The sequence below is a fragment of the Schistocerca serialis genome, chromosome 9, assembly GCF_023864345.2.
Source record: "Schistocerca serialis cubense isolate TAMUIC-IGC-003099 chromosome 9, iqSchSeri2.2, whole genome shotgun sequence".
In the NCBI taxonomy this organism is placed as follows: domain Eukaryota; kingdom Metazoa; phylum Arthropoda; class Insecta; order Orthoptera; family Acrididae; genus Schistocerca; species Schistocerca serialis.
In genome coordinates this window covers 257870523-257896037 of record NC_064646.1, presented here as the reverse complement: position 1 = coordinate 257896037, position 25515 = coordinate 257870523, and the positions used below count along the sequence as shown (strand labels likewise).

Here is a 25515-nt window from a genome sequence, read left to right as displayed (position 1 = left end):
TATGTATGTGTCCGTTTGTGTTTCTATCGACCTGCCAGCGCTTTCGTATGGTAAGTCACATCATCTTTGTTTTTAAATATATTTTTCCCGCGTGGAATATTTCCCTTATATATATATATATGAAAACCTGGTAGTTAAGTCATGGGGGACTGGAATGCAAGTTTGGGTGGAGAAATGGAAGAGGGGATTGTGGGCCACTATGAACTTGGAAGAAGAAATGAAAAAGGAGTCAGACTACTTGAATTCTCCTCCAGGCATCAGTTAGTTGTTACAAATACACTTTTCAAACACCACAGGTGAAGAAGATACCCAGGAGAGTTAAGGAGGCAACAGGTCGATTACATTTTAGTGAAATCACATATCAGAAACCAAATAAAAGACTGCACGAGTTATTCATCTGCGTAAATAGACAGTGATTAAAACCTGATCCTGATGAAAACTCCATTCAAATTCCGATGTCTGAAGAAAAAGACAGTAAACCAGAAATGGGAAATACAAAAACTGAAAACTGAGGGACTGGCAAGGTATTATGCACAGGAAACAAACAGCCTAACTAAGAAATTCCCAATGTGACAGAGTAATGAAATTAAAACTGGTATATATAAATTCGCAGAAAGTATAGTTTGGGAAACTCACCTCAAAAAGAAAAGGAAATGGATTGAAACAGGTGTCATTTGGCTAACTGAAGACAGAAGACTATGCAAAAACACAACTGGTGAACAAAGAAAAGCTGAATGCATAAGAATGTTTTCTGGAGGAAATGTGCAGAGAAGTGGATGAAAATATGTGAAACAGAAGAACTGATATAGCCTATAGACCAGCAATTAATTTTTTTATACATACAAAACAATGAACTCTGATACAGTAGAAGGCAAAGAGTGGGGCGAAATCTGTTTGGTGAAGAATACACTGAGCAACTATATGATGAAACACCTTTGTTGGAGGATGTAACAGGAAAACAAGAGGAAGCAGATGAAGACATAAAAGGAGATGATATTATGTAAGAAGAATTTGAAAAATCTTTTGAAGATCTAAGGGGCAACAAAGCAATGGGTATCAATGACATTACTGCAGAACTGACCGAGAATGTTGGTGACAAAAAATGATGCTGCTGAAACTGATTAGATCCATCTATTAGCACAGGAGTGATAACAACTGACTTCCAGAAATAAGTCACAGTACCAGTACCAAAGAAGGAGCTATCAACAAAATCTGAACTGCTCTGAACCTAAGGACCAATACTACATGCAACAAAAATTCTCACAAAGTTAATTAAGAGGGGAATTGAAGAAAAGGAGCAAGATATGCAGAGTGAATTCAGGATAGGATTAGGAACAAGAGGACTGACTGACACTGAGGCTTCTTATCAAAAAGCAAATACAGAAAAATAAACCAACTTATATTGCCTTCGTAGACATGAAAAAGGCATCTGATAATGTTATCTGGCAAGGGACGTTCAGAGTGCTGAAGAAAGCAGGTCTCAAATACAAAGACATGTAGCTGATGCACAGCTTCTATGAGAACGAAGTGGTTGTGATTGTAAATTTTTGCCAGGAACAAGAAGCAAAAATTAGAAGCAGCTTGGGACAAGGGTGCTATTTCTCCTCTTATATTTAATGCTTACATCCAAGTTCATGAAATTTCTGAGGTGGGGATTAAAATTAATGGACAGAAATACAAAAGAAGATCTAAAGAAGGTCCTCAGCACAATGTAAAGAGTTTTCTGTAATTAGTATGGTATTAGAATAAATAAGCAAAACCCAGAAGTAACGATATGCAGTGCTGATTCCTCCAAAAAAATGGCTCTGAGCACTATGGGACTTAACATCTGAGGTCATCAGTCCCCTAGAACTTAGAACTACTTAAATCTAACTAAGAACTACTTAAATCTAACTAATCTAAGGACACACATCCATGCCCGAGGCAGGATTCGAACCTGCGACTGTAGCGCCTAGAACCGATCGGCCACTCCAGCCGGCTGATTCCTCCACTCTTACTTCCCAGTAGGTATTATGATTTATTCAAAATAAACTGCAGCTTTGGCTGTATGAATAACAGACAGTACAGTGATTTTCACTTAGATAACACTTTCTTTAGCACTGTATATAAAGCTGTATACTCTCTTGTAAATTAAATTTTTCAAAGGTTTCAACTAAAAATTTTTCAAAAGTTTCAACTAAAAATGAAAAACACTGGTGACACACACACACACACACACACACACACACACACACACACACACACACACACACACACACCTTTTTTAGAACTTACTTTATGATGTTTCAAAAAGCCAGTTTCGCAACATAGCTATAATGACGTATTCATCAGGTGATATTAATATCAAGCATTCTTAAGTTATGTGTGGATAGAACATCACTGCTCTACGTCAACTGTGATCTTCACTTATGAAAAAAAGAAATAGGGAAAAATATGGTTTAATATCTCATCTTCACCTGGTTGTTAGAGAATGATCTCCCCCACAGCAATCAGGAAGGATTTGAAACACACCAATTTTGCAGAACCCAATTTAAGATTTTCTTGTACGACATCCTGAAAGCCACAGATCAAAGTAGTTTGGTGGCTTACAATATTTCTTGACTTCTGAAAAGCATTTGACTCAGTATCAAAACCTATGCTTAATATTGAAAGTACTATCCCATGAGGTATCAAATTTGTGGTTTGATTGAGGATTTCTTTGTTGGGAAAACATAGCATGTTATCTTGTTTAGTGAATCATCAACAAAAGTAGAAGAAACTTCAGATGCACCCCAGCGAAATGTGTGGAGAGCATTGCTGTTTATACTATATATTAATGACCTGGAAGAAAATATTAATAGCAGCCTCACTTTTTTTTGCTGATGATGCAGTTATCTATAATGCCGTATCATCAGAAAAAAGATGCATAAAATCTGATCAGAACTTTATGATATTTCAAAGTGGTGCAAACACTGGCAACTAACTTCACAGATACAGAAATGTAAAATTGTACACTTCACAAAACGCGGAAAAATATCATCCTATGATTACAACGTAAACGAGTAACAACTGGAATCGGGCAACTTTTACAAATAACTAGGTGCAACATTTTAAAAATATATGAAATGGAACAATCACACAGACACAGTTGTAGCTAAAGTCTAGAAAAATGCAGTCTACAAAGGAGACTGCTTACAAATCAATTATTTTCCCATCCTAGAATACTGCTCAAGTGTGTGGGAGCTCTAGCAGGTAGGACTAACAGGGCATACTGAATGTATACAAGGAACGGCAGCACATACGACCACAGCTTAAACAACTCACGGGTGAGTGCCATGAAAATGCTGAGAAATCTGAATCTGTAGGTTCTCAAAGACAGACCCCAATTACCAGGAAAGACTACTTACAAGTTTCAAGAAGCAGTACTGAGTGAAGACTCTAGAGATATTCTCCCTCACCCTATATATCACTCCCACAGGGGCTGCAAAGACAACATTAGAATAATTACATGATACATAGGGCCATTTAAGCAGTTATTCTTCCCATGTTCCATACCTTAATGAATGAGAGGAAACCAAGATATGTGCTACAGTGCTAAGTAATCACTGCTATGAATTTCACAACTGAGTGCATATGTAAATGTAGAAATCAGCTCTGCCCTCCACTACATGCCTTAATCATTTTTTAAAGAAGTGCAGAAAAACCTAAATCTGAACAGTTGTGCAGGGGCTTGAACTTTGCTTCTCTTAAATGCTAATACAGTGCATTAATGTGCCACTTCACCCAGTTTTACTTATGAACACACTTTTTTCTTTGAGTATAATGAACAAATTTCATAAGAATTCTACTTTACTTACTGTTACGGGAAGCAATGCTTCCTGTATAGCTCGGCCAATATCCAACTGAACTAACACTGCTTGGTGACTGAAGAGAGACATCTCCACAGAAACCGCTATCAGCTTCAAGGCTGCTGTACTGCGCTTTTGTGTGCAGATCTGCATATGGCACATCCAGTGGTCCACTTCCCGGCTTCCCTAAGAATGAAAATGAAAACTACAATGCCACAAAAATGTAGTAATGGCAGATTTTAGCTCGCAACACTTTAACAAACAGTGTTACAGTTTAATATCCCATCAACATAGATGTCATTGTCTATGGAATATGTAGTTTCCTGAGTGTCACACCAGGGCCACAACAACAGAGTTACTTTGGTTGGGAACAACGATTTATACTTTTTCAATTTTTATATGGGTATTCTCTCTATTTCAAGCACATTTCCTGTGTTCATCCTTTTACTGTCGTAAAACTACAACATTAGTAACTATCTACCTAGTTTCTGCTGACTTTACATAGATTTGACAAGATATACTACAATAACAAATATCTGTACCATTAACAACTATCAATCAATTTTGGAGAGCTTTCATATGCTCCAGTAAAAGAAATAAAATTGTAGATTGAAGAGCTTATTTAACTAACTTTAGAAAGCAGAAGTGTTAGCACAAAAAAACAAAGATTCAAAATGGAAATATCACAACACAAAAACTTTAAAAGCAATAGCTCATGGAATAAGCAATAAGATGATGGAAAAAAATGCTCCAGCAATAAAACTACATAACAATTAATTAATAAACATAAATATTAATAAATGACAAAACAGGAAAAAATGTTATAGGAGACTGTGGGATTTATAACCTAAGACAAAAAGCTCTAACCAGTGTTCAGTCATTGTTCTTAAGAGTAAACATTTTTTTTCTAGGTCACACTGGAAAACCACAACCATTTTTCCTCCTACATGCCATGGAACATTTCTTTTACATTTTTGGCAACACTGCACAATTCATCACTGTTTGATAACTTCAATCAGCAACAAATAGTGAAGAGCAATATATGTTCAGCATGTTTAATCATTTATAAACCTGTTAAAATGTTATCAAATACATGTGGCAAAAGTGTTTCAGACTCTTTTAATTTTATATTACAACTGAAAACAAGGAGTAGATAGAGCGAAGTTTTTTCCGTTTTGATTTTATAGTGGTTCATTGATTTTGAACATACATGACAGTAACTGTAGCTTACCAGCAATTAAATCAGAGCTGCTAGACAGCAGGCCTAGAGTACCATCACTCACTGAACTAATCGAGCTACTGTACGAGTCTTCCAGGCTGTGGTCACTGTAACAAATCATACGAATAAGCCATATAGTATAATTTTCGGTAAATAATGTGTGCAATACGTGTGATACAGAATACAAGTAAGAAACACTGAAGAAAAACTTATCACTTCGTGTAACACGCGCACTAAGATGTAAACCTAAATATAAGAACAATATTTTAACATAAGTACCTGATCTTCTTCGTACGGTGGCCTGCTCCTGGTGATTGAAACACTTTAGTGCACATAAGCCTATCAGGGGACTTTAACGCGTGAACTTTAAATGCTGTACCCTTGAACGACATCGCAACTGATCCAAATATCATTTCACCCATTACAGTTACATCTTGATTTGGACGCAAATACTGAAATGAAATCATCCAGTTACAAAAAACGGAAAAAATATTAGATACCTTTACAAAAATGAAATCGTGTTCATACCTGATAGCCAAATCCATTTGTAATTTCCACAAATGCTTCATTCTTTTTCTTTTTATCAGATTTTTGCTTTGATCCAAACTTCGTTTTAACCTGCTGTGTTTCAATGGCAATTTTCTGAACTGTTTCAGAATCGAACAACAACTTACGTCCTCTCCAGTCACACTCTCTGAAGAGGATGACACGGACTTGATCCTTACTAAAGGTAAATGGTTTCCAGCTGTTAAAAAGGAAATTAAACTTTTTACAACGCGGAGTAAAAATCAAAATTATGATAAATTTTAACAATATGTTTCAATATGCGACCTACCTTACTGATTCATTTTTGCCAAACGAAACATAACCTTGTTTCTGATTTTTCTTCCTAGACGAGAAAATTTTGTTTAGTAAAGCCATTTCAAAATACAATTACACTCATTTCATCGCTCTTGTGTAGCACATCTTCATGGAACCTTATTTCAGCGCAGTGCAAACCAGTGCTATATTTACGTGCGCACCAGACTGTAAATAAACGTCACGTGTGCTGCCTTCACGAGTCAGTCATATGATTATTTGGTCACCTGCTGGCAAAACATCCGGTTAGTGTGGCAAACCTGCCGACGTAAAATACAGTGAGTGGGCGCCTTAATTGCCATAGGAAGATCAAAGTACTTTAGTTTCAAGGATTGGTATATGTGGCACACTTCCCGTGGACCCGCTAGATGGCCAACAGCTCGAAATATTGCGACTTCATGCTTTGCGAAAAATGACGTCCATTTCTGACGTAGGTAGGCGGGGTCAGGCTTGGCTATCGTGCGGAGGCAAACATGCGACAGTGCACAGAAGCGTGTAGGAGCTAACGCATCATGGAATCGCGTAGGCTGTTCACAGTAGGTTCCGGCGTGCTTAAACAACAGTTACGAGGAAACAGACATATTCTTGCCGGCGGAAGTGCAATCTGCATTATATGGCGCTACACAGTCTGCATACAGTAAACAATTTTTGCAGTGGAGTTTAATAACAGTAGAACTGTAAATGTATTCTGAAACAATCCGTAATTCTTGAATTTTCTTTCGTTTTTGAAACATCTATTTAGGCACTTGGCATTTTAGTTTTTTTTTATATAATGTTGGACACATGTAGCCATAACAATTGCTTTTGCAATTTTAAAATGCAGCACATGAACGCATTATCTTTTCTTTCTGCGTGTAAATTAAAGGAGTTTTTACAGTAGACATGAAGGATATGTCGTTCATGAGAAGGCGAAGCACGTATGATCAATTGAAGTATTTTGTTTAGTCATGCTGTCATTCATTCATTGATTCATTCATTCATTCGTTATGTAGCGTAGGACCCACGTTCAACGAGAACTTGTAAGGGGGTGTGCAGCAAGTCACATTAACAGAGGTGTTGTACAGCAACCTATTTCACTGTTAACAATTGCTTGTAATTAAGTTGGCAAGACAATGGGAATGTTGGACATCACATTTGATCAAATAGATTACAGTTTCAAAAGTGGCTTTCTTCGGGGCAATAAGAATCTGTGTCTTCCTGAACAACTGATTGCTGGAAACAATTCCGTAAGAGTAAATTCTGTGTATAATATGCACGAAGGAACTGCAGCACAGTGTACGTGTTTCTTTCACGATTGTGATGTACGTGTTTGGAAGAAATAATTTAAGTTTTCACTGCATGTCTGTTCCGAGGAACATTCCATATCTGTAACAGATCCTCACATTGCGTCACAATATTTGTCACAAGTTTTTCGCCACGCCGTATCAAAATGATGTGATCGTAATTCCTAGTATGCTATAGAGCACTTAGTGTTCAGATGTACAGGGTGTAAACAAAAGTTTAAAACGGGCTGTGGCTAAGGTGACTTTTGTAGGCCAATTTGAACTTTTTTTCCCAAGTTTGTTAGAGCCTAAGGGTCCTATCAAATTGTTCGTATCTACTTCTCCTGAGCCACTGTGGTAGGTATACTGTAAACAGTTACCTTTTACACCCTGTATGGAGATTTTGGCTTCGGAGACTGGTCTAGAGATGTGTTATTGCGACAACAAAAAGGTTTAGAACATTATAATAACAAGAACCAGCCACAAACGTTCACATAAAGCAGAGCCATAAATGACTGTTCAATACTTTTCATTTGAGGTCTTTGTATATCTGTAGAGAGTATTGTTGCATTGTGTTTTCTCTCTGTGCTTTCCACGAGTTGAAGACACTACATCGAATCTAAGAGCCCTTTTCAGAATACTGCCTATGAAACGTTGGTACTGCCTCCCAGGAGATACTGGAGTGGAAACTGGGGTATTTCAGCTCTTTGGCGGGATGTACGCTGTGTTGAATGTGGGGCTATGTGACAGGTTAATGCTGGGTGTCGGACTTGAGAGATCATTTACTGACCCAAAGCTTCAGCAGACCACATGTTTCTCCCTATACTTTCTGTAGTTTACACACACTGACCTACATTACTATAAGACTAATATTCTTAGGGCAACGGTCGTCAAACTTTTTTGCTTAAAAGTCAATATTGACATTGTAGGGCGACACCTCTAGCCGCATACGAAAGGGCTGTGGGGGTGGAGGGGGGGGGGGGTGAGAGCGCATTACACCAAATATATTTAAACGGAGAAGAAAATAATATAGTGAAACTAATTGCATTGAGGTAAACACCTCGGCCGCTTTTCCCGATAGGTCGCTGAATCAGCATTGGTTGTCTACAGAGGAAATTATCGGACAGAAGTAAATATCAAGGAACTACATTTGTAGGCCAAAGGAAATTGTTTAAACATTAATATTGTAAAAATTATTACTCTCCATACAAGTGAGGTAACAAGAATAATGTAAATCGTTTATTTTACATCAGACGACTCAAAGTTTTTGCTAAAAAATTACGGAACAAGGTTCTTCTGTCAAACTCACTGACAACAAAGGCAATGTATATTAGAACTGGTCTGACATCTGCTAGGCAGGCAGCAGCGCCGTTCAGGGCAATAAACCACAACAGCCACTTTCCCCATCTGGTCCACTCAGAACACCTTACCCTATCTAGCTTACTGTTAATTGCTAACCTACATAAATTAGTATGTTACATTAATCACAGTAACTGCAGTATGAGACACGGCCACAAATTTTTATTAAATGTTACAATGTCATTTTTATTTCACTCATTGCATTGTATTACAACAACTTTAATTTGATATATTAGTTGCTTCAAACATGTACCACATTGAAGATGACCGTCTCTATACCGCACATTCAGGAATCCATGTGACTTCCGTCTGACATTTATATCGCAGGATCTGATCGGTGCTAGGTGCACACGCTCGTGAGTTATTACCAAAGGAATACGAACAGTAAAATATTCTTCCTCTCACTTCTACTAACGCCAAAGTGGTCGCGCTACATACCACTTAGCCCCTGACGTAAGCGCCAAACTTTACGTGCTTCACGGACGAATTCACCCACGTCAATTAAGATTTAGCACATTGTGTCTGTAAGTATTTTTGTTTGTTAATGAGCAAGAAATATACGTTCTTAAGAAGCCCTTAACGTTAGTTGACGTTTCTAGATGCTGGAAATATTCCGTAATGAAATACGATTGAGAAGCGCAGGCCGCACGAACACTGAATTCGGGCCGCATGCGGCCCGAAGACCGCAATTTGACGACCACTGCCTTATGGGAATCTGTATTATTGTAGGGGAGTTTCTCATCTCCAACTCAGAACGGTTGCACTGAGATTAAAATTACCTCTTTTTCACGTGGTATACACTATGTGATAAATATGTGTTCTGTAGGAGGATTGGACGCTGCGTACTTGCCGCTACTTGTGCTACCAGAACGTACCTCACGGAATGAAGCTACAATTTGAGAGAACGTCCTGCTCATTTCTTCCAAACTTAAATCTGGCCACGAACCAAGTTCGAGTAGTGCTCTAAGTCGTATATTGTATATTCCACATTCATTTCCAACTGGTGATGAGTCTAGAAATGGGGTGGACAAGGATGAAAGTTTTCGACTGTGTTGCGCAGACACCGTGGATAGTCGGAGAATTGTGTAAGCGAAACTAGCCTCGTTGGAATGCGGCATAAAATGTGTTTGAAGGAAGAGCATCATTTCGATTTTCTAACTTCCCCGAGGCTATGATTAATACTGAGTGCATATCCAATTCGTATCAGCCAGATCGCCGTCTGGCCGATGGCGGTGTATTGTAGTATGTACCATCAATCCGGTTCTTTGCCCACCAAAAGTCTCCAAAACGTGTGCTGGAACGTTATCTGACCAGAAAGCTGCTAGTTTCTCCGCAGAAACAAACTGAGGAAGCGTATTCTGCTTTCTTGAGTAACGTGGTGCCAACGGCCTTCCCGCAGTGGTAGCGCCGCTTCCCGTTAGATCACCGAAGCTAAGTGCTGTCGGGCTGGGCTAGGACTTAGATGGATGACCATCCGGTCTGCCGAGCGCTGTTGGCAAGCGGGGTGCACTCAGCCCTTGTGAGGCAAAACTGAGGAGCTACTTCATTGAGAAGCAGCGGCTCCGGTCTCGGAAACTGACATACGGCCGGGAGAGTGGTGTGCTGACCACATGCCCCTTCCTATCCGCATCCAGTGACGCCTGTGGGCTGAGGATGACACGGCGGCAGATCGGTATCGTTGGGCCTTCATGGCCTGTTCGGGAGGAGTTTAGTTTAGTTTGAATAACATGGCATCTGTCGGTTTTTTTTTTTTTTTTTTTTTTTTTTTTTTTTTTTTTTTTTTTAACGCAGAGGATGAATGCTGGGATGCTTCGTTTGAAAATCCTGCGGCCAAATACCTGCGCCTCTTTGCTTACCCAGAGCTTGGGGTCAATCTCCAGTGAAGTCGTCGACGAATATTCGTTGTATTCCATCTTCATTCTCGGTGACGACAGCATGCTTTCCGTACAGTCAACACTCTAGCTTATACTGCCAATTTAACTTCAGATGCAACTCTTGGCAAGATTAATAAGGCACAATGTCTGTTATGTCTTTCAGCTAAAAACATCTCCGAGACTGAACACTGGTAACAATTTTAGACATTTTGTCGGTGGGAAAAGGTCAGCAGTTTTTTAAAATATTCATCAAAAGCAATCAAATTTGCGGTTTTTGGTAATCAGAGCTGGTATCCACTTTTACGCGTATGATTAGGACCACCCAAATGAACATGCCTTTGAACTTACATTTTAATGTTAATTTTGACATGCACTTATTTTAAGGGATTTTCGACATCCTCCGTGTAATTGTCAAGATTCAAGGTCGAAACTGATTAGTAGTGCAGAATAAAGAGCGCCAATTACAATGGAAGATTCCAAGTGAAAATTGTTTTCGTTCAACAGTAAAGAGAACGTCCAATGTTTATAAAATATTCTTGGCTTTCAAACCGCGTAAAAGTAGTTAACTGCCCACGAGCTTTCGGCAGAGAGCTCCTCTGCCATTGCCATCTGGTTGACCGTCGTGTGAACGCCGCTGCCGTGCTTAAATAGTCCTGCCACCACCAGTAACGTCAGTGGTTCCCAGTCCCGCACCATAAACGACTGCCGCGCCCCCTTCAACTCCCCGGTCACGGGATTCCCGGCAGTACTCAGCTGCAATCCACGGTCATTATTGAGGTTGTTGTCCATTGCCTCATTTATTAAGCTATCGCAGAAGTTGTTGTTCCGCTTAATAATAGCTGCATCGTCCCAGTGCATGCCCCGCTACATTTGATTTTTCGGAATAGCGTAGGCGTAAACATCTTCCATGTTCTATGCGGCGTTGTCTGGCCGACATAAAACTACCCACGCCCACACGTTATTCTGTGTTCTCCAGGTGTTCTGAGGCGTACATTGTCTTTCACAGGCTTCGTTAGTTGCTGGCTCTTTACTCGGGGCCTGAAGACTGTGTCGGTTTTATGTTTCCTGAGGAACCGGCTAATCTTCCCTGTTACCGAGCCACAAAACGGTAAAAACGCAATCTTCTTCGGAAGCCATCTACATTCGCGGCTTAGATGAAACTGCTTGCGAAAGTTATTTGTTGTTGTAACGTTTTCCTTGAAAATTGTGGCTCAGTTCCCTCGGCAGGTTTTCGGCGTCTGACGCGGTTTCAGCTCGATGTACGAGCGTCGTCAGAACAGATCGTTTTTGTGATGGGTGGCCTTAGCTGGTTTATTTATTTATTTACACGTGTCCACAAGATAACATACATACACAGGGTGGTCCATTGATAGTGACCGGGCCAAATATCTCATGAAATAAGCATCAAACGAAAAAACTACAAAGAACGAAACTCGTCTAGCTTGAAGGGGGAAACCAGATGGCGCTATGGTTGGCCCGCTAGATGTCGCTGCCATAGATCAAACGGATATCAACTGCGTTTTTAAAATAGGAACCCCCCTTTTTTATTACAAATTCGTGTAGCACGTAAAGAAATATGAATGTTTTAGGCGGACCACTTTTTTCGCTTTATGATAGATGGCGCTGTAATAGTCACAAACATATGGCTCACAATTTTGGACGAACAGTTGGTAACAGGTAGGTTTTTTAAATTAAAATACAGAACGTAGGTACGTTTTAACATTTTATTTCGGTTGTTCGAATGTGATACATGTACCTTTTTGAACATATCATTCCTGAGAACGCATGCTGTTACAGCGTGATTACCTGTAAATATCACTTTGTCCATGGCCAGTAGAACACATCAGCAACATCCACGAGCACTTAAAGTTCACGATGGAAGTAGAGAAGGGCGGTTCCTTGCCGTTGCTGGACGTCCTTGTCCGCCGTAAACCCAATGGGTGTCTCGGCCACAACGTTTACCTCCCGCACGGATCGGTATCTGCACGCTACCAGCTACCTGAAACCAAATCCCTCTAAAACACAAGTATGTGCTTTCCATTTACGGAACAGAGAGGCTAGAAGGAACCTAAACATGACCTGTAGAGGACAAGAACTGACCAACTGCGATACCCCAAAATACCTAGCAGTAAAGCTAGACCGTTCCCTCACCTTCAAATCCCACTGCAAGGACACAAAAATGATAGTATCTGCTAGGAACAATATCATTCGGAAACTGACAGGTAACAATTGGGGCGCACAACCAGATGTTCTTCGCACATCTGCACTGTCCTTATGCTTCTCTGCTGCTGAATGTGCAGCACCCATGTGACAGAACTCCAACGATCCCAAACAAGTGGACATTGCCCTTAACCAAACAGGATGCTTTGTCACTGGCTGCTTGCGGGCAACTCCTATTAATAAAATACATCATCTATGGACATAGCACCTCCACATATCAGAAAAAGAACAGCAGCAGAACAAGAGAAGCGGAAACAGGAGACAGATCCAAGACACCCCTTGTTCAGATGTGAATACCTACATCCAAGATTAAGATCAAGAAAGAGTTTCCTCCGTTCAACAGAATCACTCTTAACGTCACTTGCAAATCATCGAATACAGCTTTGGCGTATCACACCATCAGAGAGGTACTGGAACAACCCTAAAGAAGATCTTGCTAAAGGATGTCAACTCCCATATAAAGGACGAAACGTCCTCAACAGGCTGAGAAGTGCTGTATCCCGATGCAAGGTCAATTTGAAGAAATGGGGTTTCTCTCCAGGAGATGAACTATGCGAATGTGGCGAACAGCAAGATCATCAACACCTGCTCAACTGTAGAAATCGCCCAGCCCCATGCCTGATGGACGATCTGGTTATCGCCAATGATACAGCATTTCAAATGGTGGAATTTTGGATGTCATATGGAATATAATCATGTGCTTATATTGTTTGTAAATTGGTGTCATATGGAATTTAATCATGTGCTTATATTGTTTGTAAATTGCTGTCTATCGGCTATATGTGTATGTTATGTTCCGCACACGAGTAAATAAATAAATTGACAGTCTTGTGTTAGACCATCCCCCTTCCCCCCTCTCTTTGTCCAGCTCTTCCTTCACTTCTCTCTGTCCATGTCGTCCACCCCCTGTCTCTGTCCACCTCCTCCAACCACCCCACTCTCCACTCTCTGTTCATCTTCTTGTTCTCCCATTCTCTGTGCATCTGCTCCTTAGCCCTCTGTCCATCTGCTCCTTACCCCTCTGTGCAGCTCCTCCTTCCCCCCTCTAACTCCGTCTCTCCTTCTCCCTCTCTTTTTCCACTCTCTGTCCATTTCCTCCTCTCCCTTTTTCTGTCCCTCTTCTCCTCCCCTCTCCATCTGTTCCCGTTTTTCTCTGTCCATTTCCTCCTCCCCTCTTTCTGTCCATCTTCTCCTCCCCCTCTCTGAGCTTATCTCTTCCTTTCCCTGTCTCTGTCAATCTCACCCTCTTTCCTTTCTCTGTCTATCTCCTCCTCTCTCTGTTCATTTCCCCTCCCTCTCACCCCATCTCTCCTCACCCCTGTCTGTGTCCATCTCCTCCTTTCCCTCGATGTCTGTCCATCTTCTGCTTCCCCCTTCCCTCTCCACTTTATCACGTTCACCCTAATAGGAGGCTGGCGGCTCTTACCCCCACAGTATTTCTTTCCAGATCGTAACAAATACATGTACCAAATTTGGCTCAAACCATTCTAGGGATTTAGGATGAGCTTTCTACCGGTGGCTTTGCCTACATACACACATGCCAAATGTATTTCACACATATTTAACATATTTCACATGTATTTGTGCAAATATTGCTGCTGTATGTCTGGAGAATTTCTCGCTGCAGTTTCATTTCCAAGAAGCTCAACGTTTAGGACGTCGAATCTGGTGAACTTTGGACTGTACAATGAAATAATTTTACAGGTACATTCATTGTTACGTGTGATTACAGTCTGCGAAATGTGTTTCGAATAGAATTAGTAGTAAAGAAGTAATAAATTAAAAAAGTCATGCATGGTGCGGCAGTTTTTCACAGGTCTCAGCATTTAGGACGTCATATCTCCTGAACTATGTGTCGTACAGTGATATATTTTTCTAGGTACACTCTTTGACATAAAACTCGACCGGCGGCCGGCCCGTTCAGAGGCTAAGTCCGCGTCGATCGCGACATGGGACAAATAAACTGGACAACTCGCTAATTCTCTAAGTCTGGATATCTGCACAATCTGGCAACACTGTAGACTGCGGCACTTCCTGGAGGAAAACTTGTCCCATGATAGAGTAACCATAGACTGGTTACGCCTGTGGTCTAGCGGTAGCGTGCGTTGTTTTGTTCATAATGCCAGTTGATCAAGATCAACAGGCATAAAATATTTTTATAGCCTCTCCTGTCTGAATGCTGAAGACGTGAACGTTATGGTAGCGCAGATTCCATCTATTTCGCTTTCTGACACACCGATATGAAAATTTTATCCAGTAACCATTTTGCGGCAGGTTTCCTGCAGACTGTCCTCCTCTGGACGCCGTCTGCGGCAAAGCTCCGGGGTCCATTTGCTGGCTACCGGCAGCGGCCTTGGCGACGGCAGTGGGGATGCACTCCCCCGTTCTTTATCGAAAGCGGCTGCTACCGCGCAAATTTTTTGATGATTTAAAACGCTTTATTCTTAAATGTTGCTCAACAGAAAATTTCTACGATTTCCATTTACACTCAAAAGCAACGGAGAGAGACGCCTTGATTAGGAGATGGGTATTGTGTTACATTAATCGGCAAGAGCTGAGTATGGCCCGAAATTAATTTTATAGACTGGGACGAAATTAAACCACCTCACTACAATCGACGAATTTACAAATGCTTCATACCTCGTTTCTTTTCCTTTCAAAGTCAATTATTTGTGCAACTTTTGGCCAATGTTCGGATGTTTTCGTCAAGCCAGAGTGAGCGTCTGTGGTGTAAAGTGTATTACAGTTCTTGTTTCATTCCTTATGGTAAGTCTATGCGATAAACTGTGTGAATACCTTGCAATGCATGCTCTGTAGCAATGCAGGAACACTGCACATTTGGAGTTCCATGTATGGGTTCATGGAGTATTTAATGTTGATCGGAAGTGATAGTTACGGTCATCAGATATAAACCAGAAAAATATCTCGTTTTGGAGGTTTCAGAGAACGGAAAGGAATTGCTATCGCCGGTGTCAGAAAACGTCTACAGTTAAATGCTATTGCAAAACTTTAGAAGAGAGGAACTATATTAATCAACATGTGCACTTCATAAACAACCTCCTGACATGTTAGACCTATATGACGAACAAAGCTCAAATTTATATCGTTGACAGTCGGTTTGAATCTTTTCAGGAACTATTTTACAGTGAAGCACCTTGGCATTTGCAAAGCAGACATCCATGATATTAACATAACTTACTAAGTCGAAATCGGACGAAGATTGATGTTTAAAGGCATTCTTCAGATTTCGTATAAGGAATTTTTACTAGCAGTTTGCAACTCCATTAATTAAAATGGAAAATAAAAGGTTGTAGTCGGCGGCTTCCAACGAGATTGGAACTTCTATGTCATGTAGTAAAAGCACCGCAACGCACAACGGAACCTTTTTTTATTTTTTAATTATTTGTTGATCTCATTTTGTTCTATTTTTGTTCGTTGTATATGTTCGGGGCGGACGTCTCATGACACCCGTTCAGGTCGTTCGTTGATCCGTTCACTCAGTTTTTTTTTTTTTTTATTAAGAGGGTAGCTAACCCTCTGACCGAGCACGCTGAGCTACCGTGCCTGCATTTTTTTAAAATTGCTATTTCACTTTTTTGTTGTTGTTGATCCTTGTGTTTGGTCGTTGTGGACGTCACATGACATCCGGACAAGTTCGCTTGTTGATCCTTCCACTCAGTTTTTTTATTACATAGCCCAACCAGCTCTCTGACCGAACACGCTGAGCTACCGTGCCGGCTATAGTACAAACACCACAACGCACAAGGGAACCTCTGAGCTAACGACACACTGGCGGCAACAGGCGGACTATAGTCACTGGGATGTTGCCTGAGCCTCAAAACGCAACCTTAAACACACAAACAGGTGTTACTTATGTGAAGAATGCCGTTCTTGGAGTTCAGAAATTAAATATACTTTCTAAGTGTCTCATCTTACAGTGGATTATATCGTATGAGTCTTCGATGTGGGAACGAATGTCAAGTGAATTTAGCGAGGTAATGCCGGCCTACACCCGGAAGTAAATGCACTATCACAGTGTTGACAAATACTTGCTACGATGCTGCCAATTCTCGGCTCTCTTACGAGGCAGCTCTTCAGCGAAATGCTTGTCGTGATTGACCGATACGGTTCTTCAGAGTGGAGACGCGCGCGCACGTTTGGTTTTTATGCGGCGTTCTTCCCTGATGGTTTCTGACGTCGCCTTGTCGGCTATGTATACATTTGAGACATTCAATTACCATTAATCCAGAATGATACAAGTTTCAGCTTCCGGCGTGGAAGAAGGCTGTTGACGCCGACATTATATCATTTCAACGTAGGGAAAGCAAAAAGGATGATTCAATGTTTCTCATTCAACATAAAGCATGTGAGATAATTTTCCGTAACGTTCATAATCATCTAAAAATACAAACGAAGAAAAAATACATCGGAAGCTTATCTGAATTGGATATAATGTAAGATGTCAAACGCTTTGCACCTCGATGTCGAATTTGTCCACGTGCAATCTTTTGCAGCATACATATAAAGTGTCATGATTACCACGAGAATGAAGAAATATGATGGTAAGGATGGACGCAAGAAGAGACGCAGTCAACAAATATTCGATTCCTCATGGCATTCCTTTCATTTGAGATGTAACAAGAGGTAAAGCGGGATATTACCTTCGTTAACACGAAAAATATGCCGCACATGTGGATAACGAGGAAGTCTACGTCTTCATACGTTTCCTCCTTGAAATCTGTATGCTCCATTATATACTAAGTAACCTGATCATTGTTTCAGTAATGTTACCCTCTTGTTTGACCCCGTAACGATGAACAGATTCCAAATGCATGCCTCTGCATGAAACTAGTTGTTCGAACCCTTCCTGCGTTGTTTTTTTGTGTTTTTATTGCTTGGAATTCCTTAATCAGACCACTGTGCCTTCCCCCCTCGAGGGTTAGGTCTCAAAATTAAACCGCTTTTTATCCAGTGGCATAATTTATTCCGACGGCATCAGCACAAGACTATCAAACGAAGCCTTCCATTTACAGTTGCAACACTCTAACCAGCAGCTGACCGAAGTGTAATCCACGCTCATGGTCTGAAATTAGCAGCTCCCTGCTACTGTGGCAAAGTCCGTACTACACTTTCGATTCCGCAGCACCATTTTATCTGGTAACACTGTGTAGTTGCAGAGTTGTGCTAGCATGTCTGTCCTCACACTGTCAACATTATGTATCTCACTTCTCCTGTAGCGTTGATCACGAGGAGCCGAAGTAAATAAGTGTATTCTGCATGACGTAACATTCAGTATTCTCTTCATGTGCATCGATACCAAATAGGAATGTGAGCATTCTTGCGAGTGAAAGAATGACAATAACAATCGTAACAAGAACAAGCAAATAATGATTGATGTTTATTCCAATGCAGAACGAGAATGGCTTTAAATATAAAAATTTATATCTATATCTATTGATCTTTGAATTGGCACAATGCAAATATCTTCTTAGCATTTAGTTACTGAATTTAGTTCTGGATGTTTGCAGAGAAAAGGAAAAGTCGGTACTTTTCGCTAGTGTAATATAATGTGAACCAGCAACTACCCTTTCCTTAGAACACGACTCAAGCAGGTCCCCAAGTAGCTACCAAGGCACTGCTGCATTCTGTTCCCTGACATTGCTCTGATGACGGTTAATGCAGATAGTTCCGATTATGAAATACAAAACGTATTGCAGGTTAGTTCCTAGGATAGTAATATTAAATTTGCGTTGTAGACGGCACATGAACATGACGACTATCCATATTACTCATCAATATAAAAAGACAATATTATGGGAATTTAACAGGATTACTCAACATGAATTCTGAAATTGGGTGACTGACCACACAGATGCTAAACGTCGTCACGAATGTACCAAGTCCCAATCGCACTAACAATATGATGATCGTCTTCGACAGCTCGCAACTTTCACATTGCTATCTTCACCCTACTCCAGACAGCCCTCGGTGGAGTTGCACTACGTTGCCGATGTAATGGAAGGCCTTCAAACCGACAACAGACCACATATTGAAAAATACAAGCGAATTCTCTTGCAGCGTAAGCTTATTGTAACTAATCTAAAAATTATTGGAGAGGAACATTGTCCTATTCAAAAAAAGTAAAACGTTACACACTGTTGATGTCAAACGGACATTATCTATGTCCTGTCTTGTGTCCTACTCATCTATAATATCAAGTGTAGTATCAAAATGATTATATATAATCGATGATAATGTAATGCATTGATACCAGATGGTGGGTTCACAACAGTATTGATGCGAAAATAAAACAGAAGAAAAGTGCAGTTGTACATTTTCGTACGATTTCACTTTGAGATGTACCACAGATAATGCATACTAACAAACTTGGTCACTGTCCCTGTAGTTTTTTCCCTCTTATTTCAGACCGAGTTGATTAAAAAAAGTACAAATTCGTGACTCTTATAGATGCTTCGAAAATGTTCAGTAATTATGTCATCAATTTTGATGTGACTTAAGATTAGCGAAGTCTACGGTCATGGCAACCCCTGCGAGCTTGCTAGGACACACTTACATGTGACAGGTAGCACGTGATTTAAAACTTACCGAAAAGAACTGATACATCTTTTGCAGCAACGATTATTTTATAAAGTCACTACTTTACAACTACGCTAATACGACAATTAGCCATCTTAGGCACTGTATAACATTAAAACACTTGATAATGGCATTTAAGCCGAAATCATGATCGTGTAAATGTAACACTGCAAATACAAAAAAATAGTCTACTGTCGGTACTGACTTTAAAGCCACACGTAATTGCTAGAATACCTTGCTACGTCAGGTATCAGGTACCTGTTATCAGACGCTCGATCTGAGTTGTTAGTTTTTATTGAGCCAACCTGCTGTGTTAAGGAAATTGATCAGAGCAACTGGATGAGTTTATTATTTTGGTATAATGTATGAAAACCCACTTTTCCCACTTATCCTATCCTAAATAGTGGACGATTGGGTTGAGAACAAGGTAAATAGTATGCAATGTGGATAGAATGGGAGTGAATATTGAAACGAAATTATTAGACTCATGGGAAGGCAATGACGTATCGATATGTAGCGACATGAGAGTTTTCTGAGGTAAAGGTCTGTCTCTGACATTGGAGAGACGGGGGCCTAGGTTTGCCTGTATTCTTACGTTAAGCTCATTGAGTAGAAAAGCGCCGGGCAGATTTCATTGTGTACTGGGGAGAAGACAGCCAGGAGTTTCAAATGCTTGAAATTCTGGAGCCTTGATTGGCCAGAATGCACACCACCCTCGCCGTAGGCAGGGGGAGAGCGGTAGCGTGACTTGCCTGGGGACGACTGAAGCAGCCGGATGGACTGAGGAAGTGGCGGAGCAAAATGCTCTCCGCAAAGGGAAAGGGAATGAGTTATTTAAGGATTTAATGTTCCACCTTATGTAGAAACCTTCTCTTTCAGGGTAGATTTAATTTCATATAATATTTTGGAGGGAACCAAATTGTTTATAGGCAGGTAAAAGATAGACGAATGTGAGAATACTATGTCGCGACCGTGAAAAGTAACTTGAAAGTTAATGTAATTTGATATTTCGTTTGAGTAATTCGATGAACAGTAAAGTGTTAGAATTCAATTGTAAAGCAGGTACGACATAAACAGGATGCATGTAATGAACTATTATAGCCTAAAGACTTGGCACTCACCACATGGGGCTGATGAAGAAAATGATGAAGTGTGGATGACTGAGTGCTAGGCACCGTTAGTTTATAAGTAGGAATGTGTTGATTTACCATAATTCTTTTTAGTAATGGTCAATTTAAATTCATGATTTTGGTCAGTTTGTTTAAAAATCTGATCTGGAAGTGCTTTAATTAATCGAGTTGCTAACAGAAATTCATAGTAGAAAGTAATGATCTTAATTTTGATCTGAAAGAATTGATTTTCAAAGAAGCCATTTGTAGCTTGCATGTGTTTCAGTTTGTAATTTGACCAGTTTCTGAAATTCATGAATAAAGGCAAGGTTGCTATTTTAATATGAAAGAATAAGAATTCACCTTTTGTGAAATGAGTCAGCATAAATTTACAACGGGACTTGAAAGATACAACGGGACTTGAAAGATACGTGGGAATCAGTGAGATCGCTTTCCTGACTTAAATAAAGGGGAAACAGCACAATAGTAATTCGTGTAGCCATGCTATGCACACTATACACGAACTGTAAGTATTCTGAAAAGTTCTGTGTGTGTATTCATGTATCTTTTGGAGGGGAGGTTTTGGGTGGTATATTATTTAATGGTGCCGAGATATGATTAGGAAATCAGTCTAAGTAACTTGTGGAGTTGGTTTTCAGTTGCAATAATGTGCCGCGCACGAATATGAGGGGAACGTAAATTTCAGAATCGCAACCCCGCGAACTTCCCAACCACGTGAGACTTAGTAAACATCGAGGCACGTCAATAAGGGAGAGGTGTTTCTGGGATCAGACAATGATTGAAGAAGTTACAGAATATTTCTAATACTAGTCCGCCTGGAGATCCGATGATTGCTTTGGCCAATGGTAATAAGAGTGAAAGTTGTTGCTGTGACGTTATGAATCAAGCAGTGTGGGCTATCCTTCATTCCTTCTCGTGGGTGAGAAAAAGGTTATCTTCGTAAGAGACCATAGGAAGTAGAAATATCTTTATATGTGCTGTTACAAGATCAGCTGTTAGGCAATTTAATCCTGTATGTTACTGGTAATACCGTTATAATGTTTCGAGAGATGAAAGTAAGACAGAATGAAAATAAATAGCTTACAGAACGGAGAAGGAGTTATTATGCAGGTCCAGTTACGATTTCGGTTACTTACGCGTTTTCTTTAAACACAGTCGGGTAATTAACAGTGTACCAAATTTGGGGTTAATACTACAAAATCAAACTTTTATCCGTATCGCATACGTTTGTTTATTTATTTCTTTGAGTAAAGAATTTAATTAGTAGTTGCTATGTGTAAGAATCACGCAGTGACACATTTAATCAGAATAGACAAGGGCCATTTAGCTTTAGTAGGTTTCCAGAACATTGTAAGACCTCGCAACTGGTTTGGCCTTTATTTATCTTTCAGTACGCTAACCATCCTCCCTCATTTTCTATAACTGCTCGAAGGTGTCTGGGAAGTGATAAGACTAAACTCCTCGAGAGATTTTGATGATCGTTTATCTCCCACCATGTATTCTCTATATTTTCCCACAGAGTTTCTGAATTCCTTAACCCAGGTGGTAACGACCTCGTGACCTCCCCCCACATATTTTCAATGGGGTTGAGGTCTGGTGATTTTGGCACGAAAGGAAGAAGTTTTATTCTCTGCTGACCTTGGAACCAGTTCTGGACGGCTGTGCTATTATGAATCGGGCTATGGTCCTGTAAAGAAATGATCATCCATTAACTTAGAAATTTCAATACTTCTAATACTATGAACACTTAATTTCCACACTGTGAAAAAATTCGAAAACTGCAAAGGCTGTGTAGTCTAAGCTACAGATTTATAAATTATTCGGAGGATTCCACATTCCAAAATACTTTGTTGACAGCTGTTGACAAAAACCTACATTGACAAGGGGAGGGTGCTGGGACGGAGATCAGAATACAGAGTGAATGGTAATATAGTTCAAAAAATGGTCCAAATGGCTCTGAGCACTATGGGACTTAACATCTGTGGTCATCAGTCCCCTAGAACTTAGAACTACATAAACCTAACTAACCTAAGGACATCACACACATCCATGCCCGAGGCAGGATTCGAACTTGCAACCGTAGCAGTCGCGCGGTTCCAGACTGAAGCGCCTAGAACCGCTTAGCCACCTCGGCCGGCGGTAATATAGTTTAAGGCGCCAGTTATAACACGCAGGTGGGCCTTCTTTTGGGATATACCGCCTCCTATGTTTAGGTAATGATGAGGTGGGGTGTAAGTTGTGCAATACAGTGCGGCAGTCTGTTGAACTGTTACACTCTGTTGCATGGTTGTAAAGCTAATCTGCTTCGCTTATTCAAAACGATTGCTAGCCTTCACTATGTAATTCTTTTTTCTATCTTTCCGCTGACAAAGATATATAGAAGAAACAAATCTGTTTTGTAGCGAGATATTCTCTACGGACTTTACACGTGCTCGTTCACTCAATGTGTTGCATTTACCGAAGGCGGCCGTGGCCGGTGACGTCGCCTGTTCACACCTCGTGTCAACGCGGCCCCGCGCTCGGAGTAAACGCCTGCAAAAAATGGTTCAAATGGCTCTGAGCACTATGGGACTTAACATCTGTGGTCATCATCCCCTAGAACTTAGAACTACTTAAACCTAACTACCCTAAGGACATCACACACCTCCATGCCCGAGGCAGGATTCGAACCTGCGACCGTAGCAGTCTCGCGGTTCCGGACTGAGCGCCTTAACCGCGAGACCGCCGCGGCCGGCTTAAGAAAATTCAATTCACCAAGTAAAACGGATCACTTCTTCTAATTTCTCACCATGATAAAGAGCACTTGCCCGCGAAAGGCAAAGGTCCCGAGTTCCAGTCTCTGTCGGGCACCCAGTTTTAATCTGCCAGGAAGTTTCATTAGGGAAGATATTAAACGATGCTGTTCATTTAGGTCAGACCACAAACGAGCAATGAAAGGTAAACTAAGGTTTCTGTCCCACTCAAGTAATCCATTTGACTTATTACTTGAGTAACATGTTGAAAAAACACTGCGCCCTCTTGACACTGCCACTCGCAGAGCATGTGACGTGGTGAGCAGTGTGCCCAGACACGTGGAGTTCGTGTTGACGAAACAGGAACGCTGCGGCAGCCTGGTGAAATCCGCGTTACCCGACTTTTTATCATCACAAAAACACCCTTCCCATACACTACCAGACTCGAAAGCATTCATGAAATGAGTTTTTCGAAAAGTATATAAGTCACTTCTGCATCTTGTGACGTAAAACATGGGTATTGTTACTGCCCACAGTGTTGTATTCCAAGACCTGCCGACAGCAGGCCCTTCTTCAGAAGTGGTCTTCTGTTTCGAATCGCTGCTCAAATGATTTGATGCTCTGAAGCAAGTCAGAGCTTTATGGGTGTCTAACTTACGGTGTGACTAACACTCGATATAACGCTTTAAGAAATCTCTGAGGCCGGAAACAATGAGAAAAGTTCGAAAACATTTCATTGCGTCATCAAGGAATGGGCTGAAATTAAAATTAATGACGGCCACAAGCGAAACGTTATCTTACGTGACCAGGTATTCTTTCAGTTACACGTTGGAAGTCGTTCCCATATGAGTACATTGATGCCTTTGTATCAAGATCATAGTTTGGTCTATCAGGAACTAAATTCGACGGAAACTGGTCCAACTTCAAGGCACTACATCAAACCCTCCCCACGCTCGCTGTGGTCAACTTGCTCCTCTTAACATTATTTTCTTTCATTCGGTATGGTGTGTGGTGCAAATTGAAAGGCTCGTTCAGAGGTTCTGAGCGCTTTTATAAGCACAATTTTCTGATTTCATCACGGTAAACATTACATATAGATGTTATTTCTCGTTCCTTGGTGTGTAGCCTTTAATAAAAGGGTAATGAGCAGCAGTAAAATTAAGTAAGGCTATGCAGAGGGTATTAGGTCAGGAAATGAGACGATGGTAGTCTTAGGCGTGGTTTCCAATGTGGGCAGCAAAATAAGGAAGAAGGATATGAAATGTTGTCTGGAAATAGAAACAATAGCTTTATTGAAAAAGAAAACCTGCTACATCAAAAAATGAATTCAAATATCAAGGCGTATTTCTCTCCGTTTCTGCTGTTATTTGATGATGTAGGTAAGCACGAACAATGGTAATACATGGGCTTTAGCCATGATACGAGTCACAAACGTGGGAATATTACTCAAAGGGTAACAATTAGGTTTTCTGATCTTTTTAGACATGTAGGCATACCGCCATATCTGTCATTCGGACTGTCCGCCCCAGTAGCTGAGTGGTCAGCGTGACGGATTGCCGTCCTCTGGGCCCGGGTTCGATTCCCGGCTGGGTCGGAGATTTTCTCCGCTCAGGGACTGGGTGTTGTGTTGTGTTCATCATCATTTCATCCCCATCCGGCGTGCAGGTCGCCCAATGTGGCGCCGAATGTAATAAGACCTGCGAAATGGCGGCCGGACCTGCCCCGCGAGGGGCCTCCCGGCCAATGACGCCAAACGCTCATCATCATCATCATCGTCATTCGGACTGCATTGTATCCGCATCCGTTCGTGGACAATTCCTGCTAAGGAAACGGAATCTTCTTGCCACTAACGTAGTCAAGGACTCACAACGTCGTACGCCTTTCTTGGCAACTGTGTTGGTATGAGAATGATTTTCGGTTGTGGGACTACATTTTATCTGCTACATCCATTTAATATTTTCTTGTCATCTCGATCAAATATTGTCAATAATTATCACAAAAGGAGTGGTTTTGAGTTAGGAAACGTAATTCAGTTCAAAATGGTCGCTTCATGCGAAAGGTGGTCGTACTCTTCATGTTTCACGTTGGGGGCTGTATACGTCAGCTAAGATTATGGTAAGGGCAGTATTTACTACTGTGCGAACAAGGCACTGCTGCAGTAAAGTCCTCAATTTATATAACTTAGCTGTTTTTTTCATTAGTTCCAGTTTTTCTGCAGAAGCTTGATCTTATCAATTCCTTCCGCTAGTGCTCTTTTTTAAGTTCTTATGCCTCCGGGACCAAACTGCTAGGGTCATCAGTCCCTAGACGTAGAAACTACTTACACTAACTTAATTATTCGAAGGACAACACACACATCCATGCCCGGGGGAGGACTCGAACCTCCGGCAGAAGCGGCCGTGAAATCTGTGACGCCGCACTAGACCGCGCGGCCATA

General features: G+C 40.9%; 1 protein-coding gene across 1 annotated transcript in view; it reads right to left on the bottom strand.

Moving 5' to 3' along the window:
- LOC126418566 (uncharacterized) overlaps positions 1–25515 on the bottom strand; it is a 123855-nt gene that overhangs the window by 48345 nt on the left and 49995 nt on the right. Inside the window, exons 2-6 of the mRNA XM_050085383.1 lie at positions 5882–6134; positions 5575–5791; positions 5326–5498; positions 5059–5153; positions 3837–4013 (exon numbers count right to left, since the gene is read on the bottom strand). Of these exons, the coding sequence (XP_049941340.1) occupies positions 3837–4013; positions 5059–5153; positions 5326–5498; positions 5575–5791; positions 5882–5967 (748 nt within the window). The 5' untranslated portion in view covers positions 5968–6134. The remainder of the gene's footprint in view (positions 1–3836; positions 4014–5058; positions 5154–5325; positions 5499–5574; positions 5792–5881; positions 6135–25515) is intronic.